The 15,213-nt window shown below is 39.5% G+C and overlaps 1 protein-coding gene across 5 annotated transcripts in view; it reads right to left on the minus strand.

Moving 5' to 3' along the window:
* The window catches only part of sema5a (semaphorin 5A), a 142,135-nt gene that overhangs the window by 85,074 nt on the left and 41,848 nt on the right, over window positions 1-15,213 (minus strand). For all 5 annotated transcript variants that reach the window (XR_002292683.1, XM_020712736.1, XM_011488866.2 and 2 more), the window contains exons 3-4: window positions 8,056-8,155; window positions 4,994-5,039 (exon numbers count right to left, since the gene is read on the minus strand). Coding sequence is in view for 4 of the 5 variants with exons in the window: in XM_020712736.1 (XP_020568395.1) it covers window positions 4,994-5,039; window positions 8,056-8,155 (146 nt within the window). In the remaining variant the exon portion in view is untranslated. The remainder of the gene's footprint in view (window positions 1-4,993; window positions 5,040-8,055; window positions 8,156-15,213) is intronic.

The raw sequence follows: 15,213 nt of genomic DNA on the forward strand, positions 1-15,213 counted from the left end.
ACATGTGATGTGGTCAAAGAGACAATTATTTGTTGTTCAAAAGGAGAAAAATGTTGAATAAGTTATGCTCAACAAGCCAAGCCTCCTCTGTCTGCTATATGTCCTCAGAGATGAGCCATTGTGCCCGAGCCTCCCATCAGCCCTCGTACTGAGGGGCTATTGTCACTGCGGGGTGGGCGCAGGAGAGATGGACCGAAAGTAGGCAGGAGACAGAAAATTCATAATAAGGGACAAGCGCAAAAGAAAGAAAACAAACAGAGAGTCCAACTTAGAAGGCAGCCAGATCAAGGGAGCCAGTGTGGGCAGAGAGAGGAGACAGCGGAGAAAGTGAGGAGCAGAATTCCAAAACAGCAGTTTCCAGACACGATACTGAATTCATTTTGCATAAGCAGGGTCCGCAGAACACTCGCTGCTGACAGCTGTCTAGCTATGAAACGACTGGCTGTGTCTCACTACAAGCAGGGAAGGGGGAGGTGGGCTGCTGAAATTAGGAGCTTGGCAAATCTAATAAGACTTATGAGTAGCTGATATTACCTTTTGATGTACTCGCATAATATTTACCATTCACACTGATGTCTGCTGATGTAAGCTGCTGAAAGATTTACACCTAAAATTGGTGTTGATGTCATGTCGTTGCGATTGTGTGGGTCTTAGTCACACCACGGATCATCGTGACACCTTAAGCAGGCGGTTCCGGGGGAGAACTAACTCTGCTTTTCCCTTTACCTTTTGGACTGACATCGTTGCTCAGAGATGCCGTCATCTCACGGTTTTAGTTGATGTGCGGGCATGTGTGGCTCCTTTTCCAATTGTGCCTTCCATTCTGTGCATTTCTGTGACCAGGTTACAGCTCTGGTAATTGAATTAGCAGTTCTTTCAAAGGGAATGGCGGACAGTTTCTGTTAGCCGGTGATTAGCCGGGCTAATTGTCCGGCTGATGAGGTATAATAGCAAAAGACAGGAGCATGAAACGCAGCATGGAAGGACGGGAAAAGGGTTTATTGTTCTCATTCCTCCGTAAATAACGAGACAATATGCAAAGAAGGGAGGGGAAGTGGATGGAGAATTTCCCATATATCTCCACAGCATTGTGCCTCCATTACCAGCAGGATTGTTATGGACTTTCAAGAGGCAGTGCAGGACACAGAGACAGAGGCTGGAGTGGATTTCCCCGGCTTTCTTCAGCCCCGCTGTACTGAACGGGGAACAACGTCACTGATCCTGCTCATCCCAGCTCATTATGCCACACTGGTTCTGTTGAAATTCAGCCTCACAGCCTTGCATTTTCAATTCTACAAGGGACCAATGTCTCAGAATTGAATACATTTTTCCCCCCCTAAAACCATTGTTTAGGGTGATATGAATTTTAAAAACCTCTTTAACTTATTTAATCCCAAGATTAGAAGCACTTGATCCTTCCTCACAGGGGTTTGCAGGACCAGCATGGAGGATCAGTATTTGGAGAGTGTCAGGAAAGTTGCAGAAATACTATATGAGGAGCTTTCAGGCAGACGAAAACACAAGGTTGAGTGGTGCATTGAGCTTGCATGCCTATTCTTCAGCCCTGACCACACAATGAGAAGTGGCAAAGCATTGATTTGCCTTCTCAAGGTTGGCAGCAGCTGAGATGAGGGAGTTTAGTGAGGGACCGTGGAAAAGAACAAGGACAATAATGAACAGATGTGAATCCTAATGTGGAACTGAGCCGTTGAAACGTGAATGAAACTCATTTTTATCACAGTTTTGAATCCTTTCAACACAACTGGTCTCAGTTTATCAGGATTTTTCTTTTTTATGGACAAGTTTCATTAGTTTGGAAGGAGGAAAAATCTCAAGATCTATGAAGGTCAAGGAAAAAGTTGATAAGTTGAGATCTAGACACAGGGAAAAAAGAAGATATCAAATATTGACTTAAAGGCCATAAAACAGAGAGGCTTCATGTTTCAACACTGCCAGCCATGTGCTTTGAGAACAGTCTACAAACACTGTGTGATGTTTTTTCAATGGTAAAGATTGTGTTAGAAAGATCCTCCAGCTTGTGAACTTTGTTTATAGTCACAGTGTTTTTTTCTGGAGGAGCTTTTTCTACTGTGAGATTTAAAATCTCACTCCAATCATCTTTTTGATCTATTTTAAAAGCATCCACAGTGCTCTTTTAATTATGATTATGCTCTTTTTAGCCAAAATCATGAACACCTGTGTTGTCTTCTAGGACATAGTTTCTGCAGAGTGGCATTAGTTCATTAGAAGTTTGACTGAGTTTTGGGTGAGACTATTGGCGCGTAGTAAGCCTGACATCCATCTGTTTACGTATCTCCTGCTAGCTTACAGCCCCTCACACCACCAACCTAACATAACTGGTGTAAAAAAAAATGGCGAGCATTTTTAAGCTAGCCGGTCGTAACGTTTTGAGCCAGATGCAGCTCAGACAGGGAAAGGAAGATGTACATGGATCTATGCGTCTACAAGTGGATGAATGGAGTGAAGCAGGGAGCTTGTAGCCCACCCACTGTAATATGTAACAACTACAAGATTTTTCAAATGGCCTTTTTTTGCCTGCTACTGATTCACCACCATTAGAAAAAAGATATACTCAGATTTTCAGTTTTAATACTTTACATATGTCCTCCATCATAAGAAAAATGCTACAAAAACATGTTAAAAACACAATTCTCATTGAAGTGGGTCTTTAACACTGTCCAAGTCAGGTGGAAAGCACATTAACACAACACATACCCTGTTCACTAACACTTTTTTTTCTGATTTTCTGATTTTCTGATCAAAATCCCAAAAAAGATAAATAAATTAAATAAACAATGAAGATTATGGTTTCACCAGCTCAGTCTCCATCTCACGGTTTGATATATTAACTGGCTAAAAAACAACATCTTTGCTTCAGTCAGCAGAAAACGTTTCCAAGGCGGCTTTATGAAAAACATACAAAATAACATCATTGTAATTTTGTCTAACTCCTTTGCTTATTATAGACTGTTTGTATTAAAGTAGCTCTAAGCCGTGCACTCTATCAAATAAACACACAGTCTTCCTCTCAACACCACCAGCCAAGCAAGAAGAAATCACTGCCATCAGGCATTATCTGACAGGGCTGATACATGGGTATTGGGTGAAATCACAAAGACAAGCGTAGGTGTAGCTTTCACTTGATTTTTTTTCTTCCTTTAGAAAAAAACCCCAGAAACCTCATGCAACTCTTCTGAAAATTGGAGCAACTGGAATAAACGCAGCCGAAATACTTAGAACTGTTTGTGCAAAACTTTTTGCACTGGATGAGAAGCCTCTCAGCACGGTATTACCTTATAAATCTGTTTGATCAATCAGCAATGTGACAGAAGCGACTCTGCCAAAGGCAAATGTGTTCACCGGTAACAGGAGTTAGGCATCCAAACCTCTGTGCGGTTAATCCTTCGTTTCCATGCCAGGATGACAAAGGTGGAATATGGCTTAAGCCTTGCAAATTTCAACACTTGAATTTAGACTTCCCCTTGACTCTGTAACCCCAGTCCAATGACATGTAAAGCAGAGCTTTTGTACACAGGTCATCCTAAATTGGCCCCAGGCACTAGCAGGGATCACCTCTTCTTTCAGTGGAAAATGTATTGTGCATGAAGATTTGATTGGCTCGGTGAAGTGTCTTTGCTGATTCTGCAACGCTAGCCGAGCAGGAGATGAAATATTTGAAGAGGGTGGTGGTCGGGGGGGATCGTGGATGGCACAAAGCATCTTTAAGAAGCCTGCGTGTCCCAGTGAGAGACCACAAAAGATCCGCCCGGCATGAATCCTAGTCTCTCTCCGTGGGGGGTTTCTCAGCTTTCCTCCGTCATCTACCTGACTTCTTTGTGTGCCGCCTCGCTCTCTACCCAGCAGATTCACTCTCACTTCTTTTTCCTTTAAACCGTTTTTCTCATTTTTCCCCTTCCAGTCAGTTTTATATCAACCATGCTCCCTGCACCCTCCATTCTTCCGTGCTGTCTCGATATTCCCACCACCTTTGCTTCTCTTTTGTCTACCTCTTTATCTCCTCCCCAAGTTCTCCATTGTGTAAATTGCAAACATCAAGAGTTCTCTATCCATCAAAGAATCCATGCTGTTTCCTTCTAGAAATAAAGCTATCATTATGTCAATGTTTGCATGGTAACTCTGTTGCACAAGCAGATAGCATTGCAGGTGGGATTGCACAAGAGTCGGAAAAGAAGGAAGCATTTAAGGGGATAAATAAGCTGAGTGACAACATATGGGAGATGGAAAATACAAGATGCCGACGGTGAAAAAGAAGAAAAACATCATTTCAGCTTAAATGCTTCTCATTTTGTGCCAAAGATGTTAAATTGACATCTTTAAGGTTTTCTTCCAATCACTTTAAAAGGAGTTTTTCTGATTTCCTTTTTTTCTATATCACTGTCAGTTTATTATTATTGAAACAGATATTAGCCCTATCGTTCCTGGATGACATCATAACCTCATTTACATCATTGTAAATTTACAAAAGGGTGTCATTAAATTTGTAATAATAACTTAAGAGAGAAAATAAACATGGCAAAATTATTTTTCAGAAGTTGGTTTCTCCTGTTCAAACATACAGTACATCCATAATTGGTTCATTTTTTAATAAAAGAAAACTTTATTATGCTTATGTTGTGTGACGACAAGCCAAACCATTCTCTTCCCATTCAAACTTATTGTGGTCAGTTTTAATTTAGCCAAAATCAAATAATTAAGTTATATTTTAAATTCTTTTTTTTTTTTGGGAATATTTTTTTTTCTATCTCTTTTCAGGTCAACTCATAGAACTGAACATTACATATGATAAATTGTTTTGACCATTTTAAGCTGACATGTAATGATGAGCAAAAGGTTTGATGGAAGCAGGCGGTGGTTCTGATTAGGAGAGACGTGAACAAACGGATTTATCCAGAAAACTAGGAAAGCAAGCCCAAGAGCAAATCAGACAGAGTGAGGAAGAATTAGAACTCACCTGGATTAGTGTCAGGTCCTCCAGGTTGAGCCTGAAGAGGTGATTTCTGCGAAAAGAATTATGCCAGTTAGATGGTGGAGCTATTAACTTAAAAAAAAGAATTTCACAGAATACAAAATACAGAGTCTTTAAGCGTTCTTTTAACTTTTATTATATTCATAAAAGTGATAGGTGGGGAGTAGCTACACAAGCCCATTTTGGACGGCTTGTAGTGAATATCAGTGAGAAGGCTTCAATCAAGTTTATGAATCGGGAAGTGATGGCCAGTTCCTGTTGGAGCATTGCAGAAGAAGCACAGTGATTCCTCAAAGAAGGATTGGTTGTTTTTGGCGTCAAATGGAACCGTCCAATCAATGTGCAAAGTCTGTACGTTTGAGAGTTTGTTGACATTTTATCTTGACTTTTATTTTAGATTAATTTTCAAAGGCACATTAAGTAGAACACGTTGCCACCTTAAAGTCCCACTCCAATACAATGGGTCTTTTAATTATTATGATTATGCCGTTTTGCAATTTTCTACATCACAAATAAGCTCTTTTGCAAATAGCATCTTTTGGTCTGCTCCTGAAAAAATAATCAGAAATGCAATTTTAAGCCTAATTTTCTTTATGTATGTCCTCCTTTATCAGAAAAATTTGACAGGATGACGTTAAAAACACAATTTTCATCAGAGTGTGTCTTTAACTTCTAAAATGTGCCTTTATTTATCTTGAAGCTTGTCTAAACATGGTGCAACACAAAACATTTAGATTTATAGTCAATAAAATGAAAACCAAAATGGCCTTGAAAATAACTGTTACTATAAATATGTCTATTTTTTTAATTGAAAGTGCTGAGTACTCTGTTCTAGGTCTATATGTTGAAGAATTCATACATTTTTTGGTGATCACTCAGATTTCAGACTAAATCTCCCGTAATTTACCTGGACACCATTTTTATCGGGGCGAACTACAAAGTCAACACATCACTTTCCGGGAAAAAAAAGAAGCGTGCACACTATGAAAACAGTCAATGTGCTGTGAAAATGAGCAAGCACGCATGCACCACCTTGCTTTTCATGACTTGCACCTGTGGCAAGATACGGCCCAGTTTCTCCAAAGGATAATTAGACACACAAAATGACCAAGAAAAAAAAAAGAAAAAAAGAAGCATGAATAAAAGCTTTATACTCTCTTTGCTGGAGGTGATTACAAATTGAAGGGCAGTCACAGCCTGGTGGAAAAGTTTCATATTTTTTACCTTCTTATAAACCTTAGATTTTAAATTACTTGATAAGAGAAATATTCTAGTTGTTCTCAAAACGTTTTTTCTTTTTTTTAAATAATTTCACAACTAACAAATTACCTTTTTAATATTTCGTCTTTTTCTTTTGTTTAATTAACACTTAAAATCCATTTTTGCTCCAGCTCAGAGCCAGATAGCATTAATCTTTGCAAAATGGGAGAAAATGATCAATTTCTTGCCTTTTTTTCAAGTCAGCAATCAATACTTTTTAAAACAAAGATTTCAGGATAAAAATCTTTTAAATGCAACCATCTGTACACACAAACACACACACACACATTGTCAGAGGAACGCAGTGGTGGAGAACTATCAATCTTCAGAAAAATGGCTCTCAGCCAGGCCTTACTGTAGCCACGGCTCCCTGTTTTACTGTATTGACATCTGCATTGATCCCAGTTTTCTTCTATTATCTCGCACCCTTCTTATCCAGCTTGGTTCCATCTTTCTATCATTCATCGTTTGACATATAGCAGCCATCAAAATGGAACAGAGTTTAACCAAGTGTCTTACCTGCTTTTTTCCCCAAAACTTTTTTATTCCTAAACGTTTTATATTTGTAAGTGGAGGGCATGATGGACAACCCTGCAAGACTTAGACTCAAGAGAGTTAAGTTCAAAGTTTTACTTAATAGCTTGGGCGAAGTGGACGGCAGCAGCAGAGGGAAACACAACAGAGTCTCTCGTGACTGAGGATAAAGGAGACAAGGTAATTTTTTTTCCCGATGGGTACAAGGAGGGTTAACTTGAGAGAAATCAATCTTACTTGAGATTGTGTGGACATAAACTTGGACTGACATGAGTATGGCTAATGGCATCTTGCAGGCGACACTGGAAGGAATGTAAACGGTTAATCAGTCAGAGTAAGCAGAGGGGCAACTTAACAATGTCTAACTGTGTGTGTCCAGGAGGCAGCTAGAGAGAGATGCTGCAATAATTTTAGAGAAGAAGAAAAATATCTTGTCCAAAAGTGGGGATGGAGAGTTTCTCGAAACAAAGTTTCTCTTGCACTACTTTAAAATTTAACCTTTTTCCTTCAAAAGATTAAAGGCAGTGGCTGATGAAGGCAGACTGTTGTGGCCACCACTACCTCCTGAAGCAGTGATGAGGAATCCCAAAAGCTGAGCAGAAGGAGACTAGACTAAAACTGCTGGTTCAATTTCTTCAGTTGGCCATTGATCTGGGGATGATATCCGGAAGACCGACTGACCATTACCCCCAAATCTTGAAATGTGGACCTCGGTCAGACACAATGACTCTGAGGAAGCCGTCCAGCCTGAAAACATGCTGCAGAAAGATCACAGTGGTTTGGATGGCAAAGAAATGTTATAGTTCCACCAGTTGATCCTGTATGTGATCCGGAATAGGTGAGCTAGAGCCACAGTCTCACTGGAGGAATTATTTGGTCATTCAACTTCCCAATGCAACCTTTCCTGCTGAAGGGGGGTCAAGCAAAAAGGCATTGAGTCCTGCTTTAGAGTCTGTGGTATGACAGTGAATTTGAACCCACAACTTCCCAGTGCACAATGGGGCACAGTCTTCAGAACGAGCAGACATGCTTAAAGTTTAAAGTGTAAAAATACACTGTTGCCTAGAATTCACAAAGACAATAAACTTGCATCACCAAAGACATTTTTCTTTCATCTTTGAAGACATCAAAAAGAGACGGATCAATATTCATGAAGCTGACCAATAAACAGGAAAAAAAGAAGCAGCACAATGAAGCTTGAAGAAAAGGAAATGAGAGAAGGAAAAGAAGAAACCATGTCGGATGGGGGTTACCTGGCACCAACGATCAGTTCATTCTGGCCGGGATCAAAGGTCAGCTGTGAGTAATCCACTGTACCCTCTGCTTTGAACCTGAAGATCCAAGGCTCCATCTCTGACAGAAACAAGAAGACCAGAGGACACACGAGAACAAGTCAATAAAAGTTCATGCTAAAGCTGCTGCAGGTAAGTGTCTTGAAAGGCTTAGGTCTGGGATTTCCAGCCTAATTCAAGATGGGATTTGATTACATCATCCAATTAGAAATTAGTTGTTTTAAAAAAAAACACATTTTAAGATCTGTCTGTGTTTTTTGAGGTAATGAAAAACAAATTATTAATTACCAAAGAATATGGAACTTTTACAAATTAAGGAATGAATGATAAATTTAAAACAAACAAACTACATTGCACAAAACATTGCTTAAAAAGACCCATAGATTTGCATCTTTTAAACAAGACTATATTTAAGTGTTTGAACATTTTCTATATTATTAAGCTTGGCTAAATGTAGATTTCATATAAAATACTATTTACATAATAAACCACCAAGTTTTAAAGGAAAAAATCTTTTTAAATAATTTTTTAGTTTAGAATATTCATTCACAGCACTCTGTCACTAAAGAGTACACAACCCTAAAGTATATTTCTAAAAAGCTAAAAGATATTTTCTCTTCGGAAGAATTTACTTTTTTTAACCTTGATTTTTTGTTGTAGTTTTAAAAAAAGTTTGCAAGCCTACCTTATATTTGTGGGTTACTGAAATGTCAAAGCAAACTTTTTATAAAAGATTTTAACGACTTTACACTGACTCATTCTACTTCCTGCTATCTTTTTGAGTTATAATCTTTAACTGTACTCAATGAACCTACAGAGAACCATAATTAAAAAAGAGAAACAGCCTAATTCAGAATATTCTGTTAAAATGCACACATGGCAACAACAGAAATACTGCTGCCTGAGTGGTGGAAATAATCATTTCTGTTAACAATTCCAGGTGCAAAATGACCCGTCTTTTTCTCTATGTGGTGCATCATATTTTTAGATCTTATTAGTCTCCTGGTGACGCCATATGGGTTGTTAGCTCAAAGAGTAGGTCAAAAGCATCCATGAAGGTTTGGTTGTAACTGCACAGAATTGAAAAATAGTCTCATCCCCAACATTACCAAGCTGTGTGAGTTCATGAAAAGTCTCTTCTTGTATCGTTAGTTCAGAGAATGTTTCCCAAAAAAGGTGTCCACCTGCCAGAATATTTCAAAGAAAATCTGAAATTTCAACTAGTTTTATGGAAAATTTGATTTTTTTTCCTGCAATTATTTAGTATATGAAATCTTTAGGATCTTCATTTTGGCCGTGAACATTTACTGTTGAGCTCACAGGTTTACTGGCTTCACTTGGATCATAAACTAGTTCAGTTCACATCATACAAAACAAAATAAACATCACAGTGGTCATTTTTTTGGCTTAAATGACAGTTATTCCTGCTAAATATAATATTATGCTGCAGTTTTTTAAAATGTGCTCATTCTGCTGTTTTATCCCTTTCGTGGGGCACGGGCTGTCAGAGCCTATCCCAGACACTTGTGGGCAAAGGCGGTCTGTCGCAGGACTGCAATCACACACCCACTCTCACACCTAAGGACAATTTAGAGTTGCCAATTGACCTATGAAGCATGTTTTTGGACAGTGGGAGGAAGCTGGAGACCCTGAAGAGAACCCATGGATGCACAGGGAGAACATGCAAACTTAAACCGGGGGCCTTATTGCTGTGAGGCAAGAGCACTAACCACTGCGCCACCATGCAGCTGTTCATAAACACTTTAGGAGAAATATTCTTGTAGCTGCAGAAAATCCATGCACATGGATGAGGACATCACTTTATCTAAAATATACTCTTGTATATTTTATAGTCCTTGGGACCTCAGTCTTGTACTGTTTAACTTATATCACTACACAGATTAAACTGTGTGCTTTAATACCAAAAAATTGTGTCAAGAAACAAACAAAAGTGATATAATCAAAACCTGCTTTACATGGATCAGAGTAGGATGCGCTTCTTCTTTTCTCTTTAAATCCCGCTACAGAGAGGAACCTGGCATGTTTATGTCTCAGAGGAAAGCTCTTTGTCTTTGTACATGCCAGTTGATGGATGGGTTTCAGAAAAAAATGTGTATTTTTTACAAATCATGAAGATGGATGAGACTTAAACTTGTTATGGAGGCACAGTTCATCCCTGTGCTGTGGGGGACACATACAAACACTAAGTCATAAAGAGATGTCCCAGGCAGACACTGACATCTTATCCACAACATGCCTGCTCTTCTGGCGCCCAACCCATTAACCCCTGACCAATCAAATAAGCCGTGAGGACACACTGTCTACTGTCTGGTTACCCGAGAGGTTTAGTCAGGAGTGGTCAATCAGTCATTGAGGTGACATGTCCTTTCTGTTGCTCATCACTACAAACCGAATATTACTGTTCATTAAATGAATGAAATCCTTAACAAGTCATCATTTTTACTACTGGTTTTAAATCATAGTAAAAATATTTGAGATATACTTGCAGGCTAAAACATCTCTGAGGGAATTGTAGTTCTCATTTACAACAGAGCCCCCACATCCCATCAGGACAGGAACAGAGGGAGAGGACAGCTTGAACACCCTCCTTGAAACACATTAGCTGCTTCTTCAGGCACACCTGTCAGACAGTGTTTCAACCCAAAGCTCTGTCTCCTCAGACTGCATCAAAAGCAAGTACCTCCAGTTTCTGTGACAAACGTGGGATTTCAGAGCAGTTCAAAATGAAGACAAACAGAGGCAAAGAAAAAAAAAAAAAAGGAACCTCCAAAGAACATCTGCCACCTCCAACTCACGTCATGGGACAAAACTGCAGCTCTTGTAACAAAACAATATCATCTGATGTGAAAAAGACACTTTTCCTTGTTCTCTTTGAAGTCTCCAGTGATCTGTACAAGACAAGCTGATGAGGAACCCCCCCCCCCTCTCATGTTTTTCTTCAAGTTTCTCACAAACAACTTTTTAAAATTCATCACAGTAAATAAAAAAAAACATTCAGCAGGTCACAGTTGACTACACTTTCAAGATTTCATCTGATTTACAATAAAAAAATGTTTATTTCATGTGAAGACACAAAGTTTTAGATGAGCAAACACTTTGACTCCACTGGGTTTTGCATTTTACGCCATGGAGAACATCCCTGGCATACAAATATAGATGCGACACCCCCAAAGTCCCCCAGGGAGAAGGCAGAACTTGACAAACCCCAGCTTCCCCCCATAAATCTCGCAGGCTAACCAGGGGGAGGCTCTCTCGCGGGGGTGATGGAGTGCGTGCGAGAGACAAAAAGAGAGGATATTTAGAGAGTGAGCAAAAGGGGGCAAAAGGTTCTAATTGAACACAACAGCCTTCAAAGGATTTATGGCCTTTATGACGAGGCCATGGAGCCCTTCATAAACATTCATAACGGGGGGGGGGGATGGGCCTGTACAGCTGAACATACACAACTTCTTAAAGTCACACTCAGTAGGGATTGTACTTTTTTAACTATTGGGATGCAACAGTGACAGAAAAATGTTGCTTTAGTTTGAGACTTTTTTTGCATCAAAGACAGCCCCAACAAATCAACTCAATCCTTAACCCGCTTGAAATTAAATATAGAACAACACCATGTTAATGTGTATGGCATGTGCTGTAATTCTCTTCACCGATTCCGTTCCTGCTTTGCATGTTTTATGGACTCACATCAGCTGCATGTTAAACGCTTGCGATAATGTAATCCCATCAAGGCCATCCTCGCACAGGAGCTGACTCAATCATGGGGATTGGCTCCTGATGAGACCGAAAGGCGTGTTCATGTGCAGATTCACACACATGTGGATTGGCAAGGCTCTGGACCAACATGAAACCAGCAAACACATGCATGTGTATTCGCCTTTCCCTCAGAACCAGCTTAACGTCTTAACTCCCGTCTTCCTCCACCTCAAAAATAGAACAGTCCATCGCTTCCATACTGTGGGATTTTCTGACACTTGACACAAAGACAAAATGACAGCATATATAAATATTTACAATCCGTGCCAGTCTGCTGTCTGCCAGCCCTCTAACTCACCGCTCCTCGGAGCAGCCGGGTTCAGGATCAATGGCAACACGTGGAACCAATTCCAAAGCATGAATGGCTTTTCTGCCGGTGGTTTCAATAATATGTGGCGCTTGCATAAACGAAGAGTCAATTCACTCTAAATACAGCCCTGTGGTAATGGGCAACAGTAAGAATGGCAGCAATTTGTTCATGCTTATGTGAGTAGAGTACTCCTGGGGAAAGGGGGGGGGGGGTTCCAAAAACAAGCTGGGATTAAAGGAACATAAAGCAAGGCTACCTCAGACTTTCATCCACGCCTGTTTCCCAATTATTTCTTGTCAAAAGTCAAGCAAAGAAAGGCACATGTATTTTAGCCCCCGAGGCACTTAGTGAATCATGCAAAACCAGCCACAAATACTTGCAAAGAAAAATCTTTAAATCTTGGGTGATGAAGAGTGCTTGAGCAAAGACACACTTTCAATACAATGACACTTGAAAATAAAATAAAAAGTTTATTCTTTTTTTAGCTGTAAGTCCATGAAAAACAGAAGTCTACGCATGACAAGTCAATCCTAATTCCACAGGCAGCTTGTCATCAATTAAAATAAACACAGTAAGAACATGGCTGACCTTGGACATTAATAGAGAGAAGTTCCTGTTTTACAAATCAAGCTCCAAAAACCTTGGAGGCCTATAAATTTAAAGGGATCATCCCTGAATGCCTAATTAAAGCTTTCGCCATGCTAGCTGTTGCCTGTTGCATTTATGAATGATGTGAGGCCATTTGTCTATTCTCCTGTTTTCACTCCCATCTTTTTAACGACGTGTTTGCTGTTCAGGGATGATAAAAGCTGAGCTCTTTCTGCGGCTTTAAAACAAGTCTGACGCTGCACCTCCAGGGAGACACGGTGCTCCGTCTGGCCTGTGAAAAAAAATGTTTATTCCACAGTTTATAACCTTTAAAAGCACTCAAGTCTCCTCTCAGGAACACATATTAAACGAAGACTGTATTAGTACAGTATTTTACCTTTAGAGGCTTTGTATTTATGGTCTAACATGGCGAAAAAGAGAAAATCCTGCCCCAGAAATGTGATCTATCATTTCTGCTCCTGCACATGTTTACACTGGACACCCGCTGAAGCTAAATTCAGCTCTGTTTTCGTGAGAGTGCCGGGGCTCTGTCCTTGGGTAAACATTTGAAATGCTCCTGTTGAACTCCACAGTGTAATCTTTTTGAAAGCCCTACATTTCTGAAACCGCCATAGAAGGCAGAAAGCAGTCTTTAGATAAAACATCCTTGCACCGCAGTTGCAGTTCTCTCGGCCAAGTGTTGTGCCAAGTCAGAAAACCACCATCCCTCAGTAGGGTCAGGCCCATTTGAGGCACACCCTACTGTTGGGCCACAGCTGCCCAGAACGAAAGAAATGTTGTCACAGGAACACGCTCGGTCAAATTTTTTACCTCTGCCTCTCATGAGGGGTATTAACAACACCAACCACTCTGTGGGCAATTGAACCACTCATCTTTTCTCTACCAGCTAAGAGGCTGAGCAGGTTTCGGGTGTGAAGTGTGACAGTGAAAGGAAAGATACACAAGGCTGTGCTGAGACCAGCCAATGTTGTTTTGGAGCTACCGAGACCAAAGAGGAGGTTCACAAACAGGACACGTAGGACGTTGGTGTGAGCAAGAAAGTTAGCTAAAAGGCAAGTGAGTAGAGAGCCTGAGCAGCAGGAGGTCTACTGTTAATTCATCTGCAAGAACAATCCTGTTTTCCTCAATCCCATTGTGAATAAAACTGTTGTAGTTCTCCTTAAGAAAACAACATTTGCTCCTTGATTCAAATTTTTCTGAAAGAAACACAAGTCTGATCAAAGTGTAAAGTGTTAGGGCTTTTGTCCGTTAACTCTTCTTAAAATGTTGAAATTTAATTTAATGATTCCTTAAGATGTTTTTTTTTTTTTTCGGTTGAATCAAATTGATACAAATTTATGAGGAAGCACCAAAATAATCAATAGTATGTTATTTACAGGATTTAGTAAATAATAAAAAAAAAATCTTTGTCTACTTTTCCTAAACTAATGTCATAAGGTTTGAAAAATCCAAATTACTGTTAAATTTTCCACAAATGTTACAAGCAGAAAGAAGGAATTGATAGCATTTTTGTTACATTGCTGTTTGCATTTTTACATCCATAGATGTTTACATGTAAGGTCTTTTATTGGATTAGACTGAAAGGTTAGTGGTTATATCAATGACTTCTTGGCCGAGATCTTTGACTTTATGTTACTTTTAAAACCAATTACCAGAGAAAGATGGTGGTAAAGATGTATATAGGCTAACAATGAAGTACCATATGAACAATGTACCATAAAAGGTTAAATAAAACTAAAAAAAAGTTAACATAAAAAATGTAGATAAATCCATTTAGCATAAATTTATATTTCTGAAATATTGAACAGCCATATAAAGGGTAAAATACACAACACACAATGATGCAGAGTGAGCATGTACAGTTTTTGAGGTGAATGGCACAAATATAGGTGACATTTTCAGCAAAAAAATGCTATTTAAAATGTAAAAAATGGATTTCAACTGGTAGCGGGGTGAGCTTCCCCTGCTCTGATTGTAGCTAGGAGGGATGAGTGTGGGAGGGCGAGTCCTCCAGAAAGTCTGTAGTTTTTACATAAAATTCATGCTTAAAGGGTTTTGGGATCTGGGAGAGGCCAACATCGGCATCCACTGGAAAAAAGCAAGAATAAAATAAGCTTCATTTCTAATTGCCTTCAGTAACATGCCAAAAAATTATGTGTGAGTTGCAAGTTTTTTTTTCTTTCTTTGAAAAGTTTGAATCTTTAAACTTACTAAGGATAAGTTGCTATGTTGGCAGCATAACTGTAAACAGAATAACGATTTGTTGGGGACATTAGGTGCAAGGACAGAAAAAAATCGAAATGCGCAAAATATCAGAAATATGGAAAAACAAATGCTGGTTTGATGTCCATCAAAATGAGAAAGGGAGACCACGGCTTGTGGAGTTTGGCTCCAGTGAAAAAGGATTTTTATGTGCACACGTCACC

This window comes from Oryzias latipes, chromosome 20 (genome assembly GCF_002234675.1).
Source record: "Oryzias latipes chromosome 20, ASM223467v1".
In the NCBI taxonomy this organism is placed as follows: Eukaryota; Metazoa; Chordata; class Actinopteri; order Beloniformes; family Adrianichthyidae; genus Oryzias; species Oryzias latipes.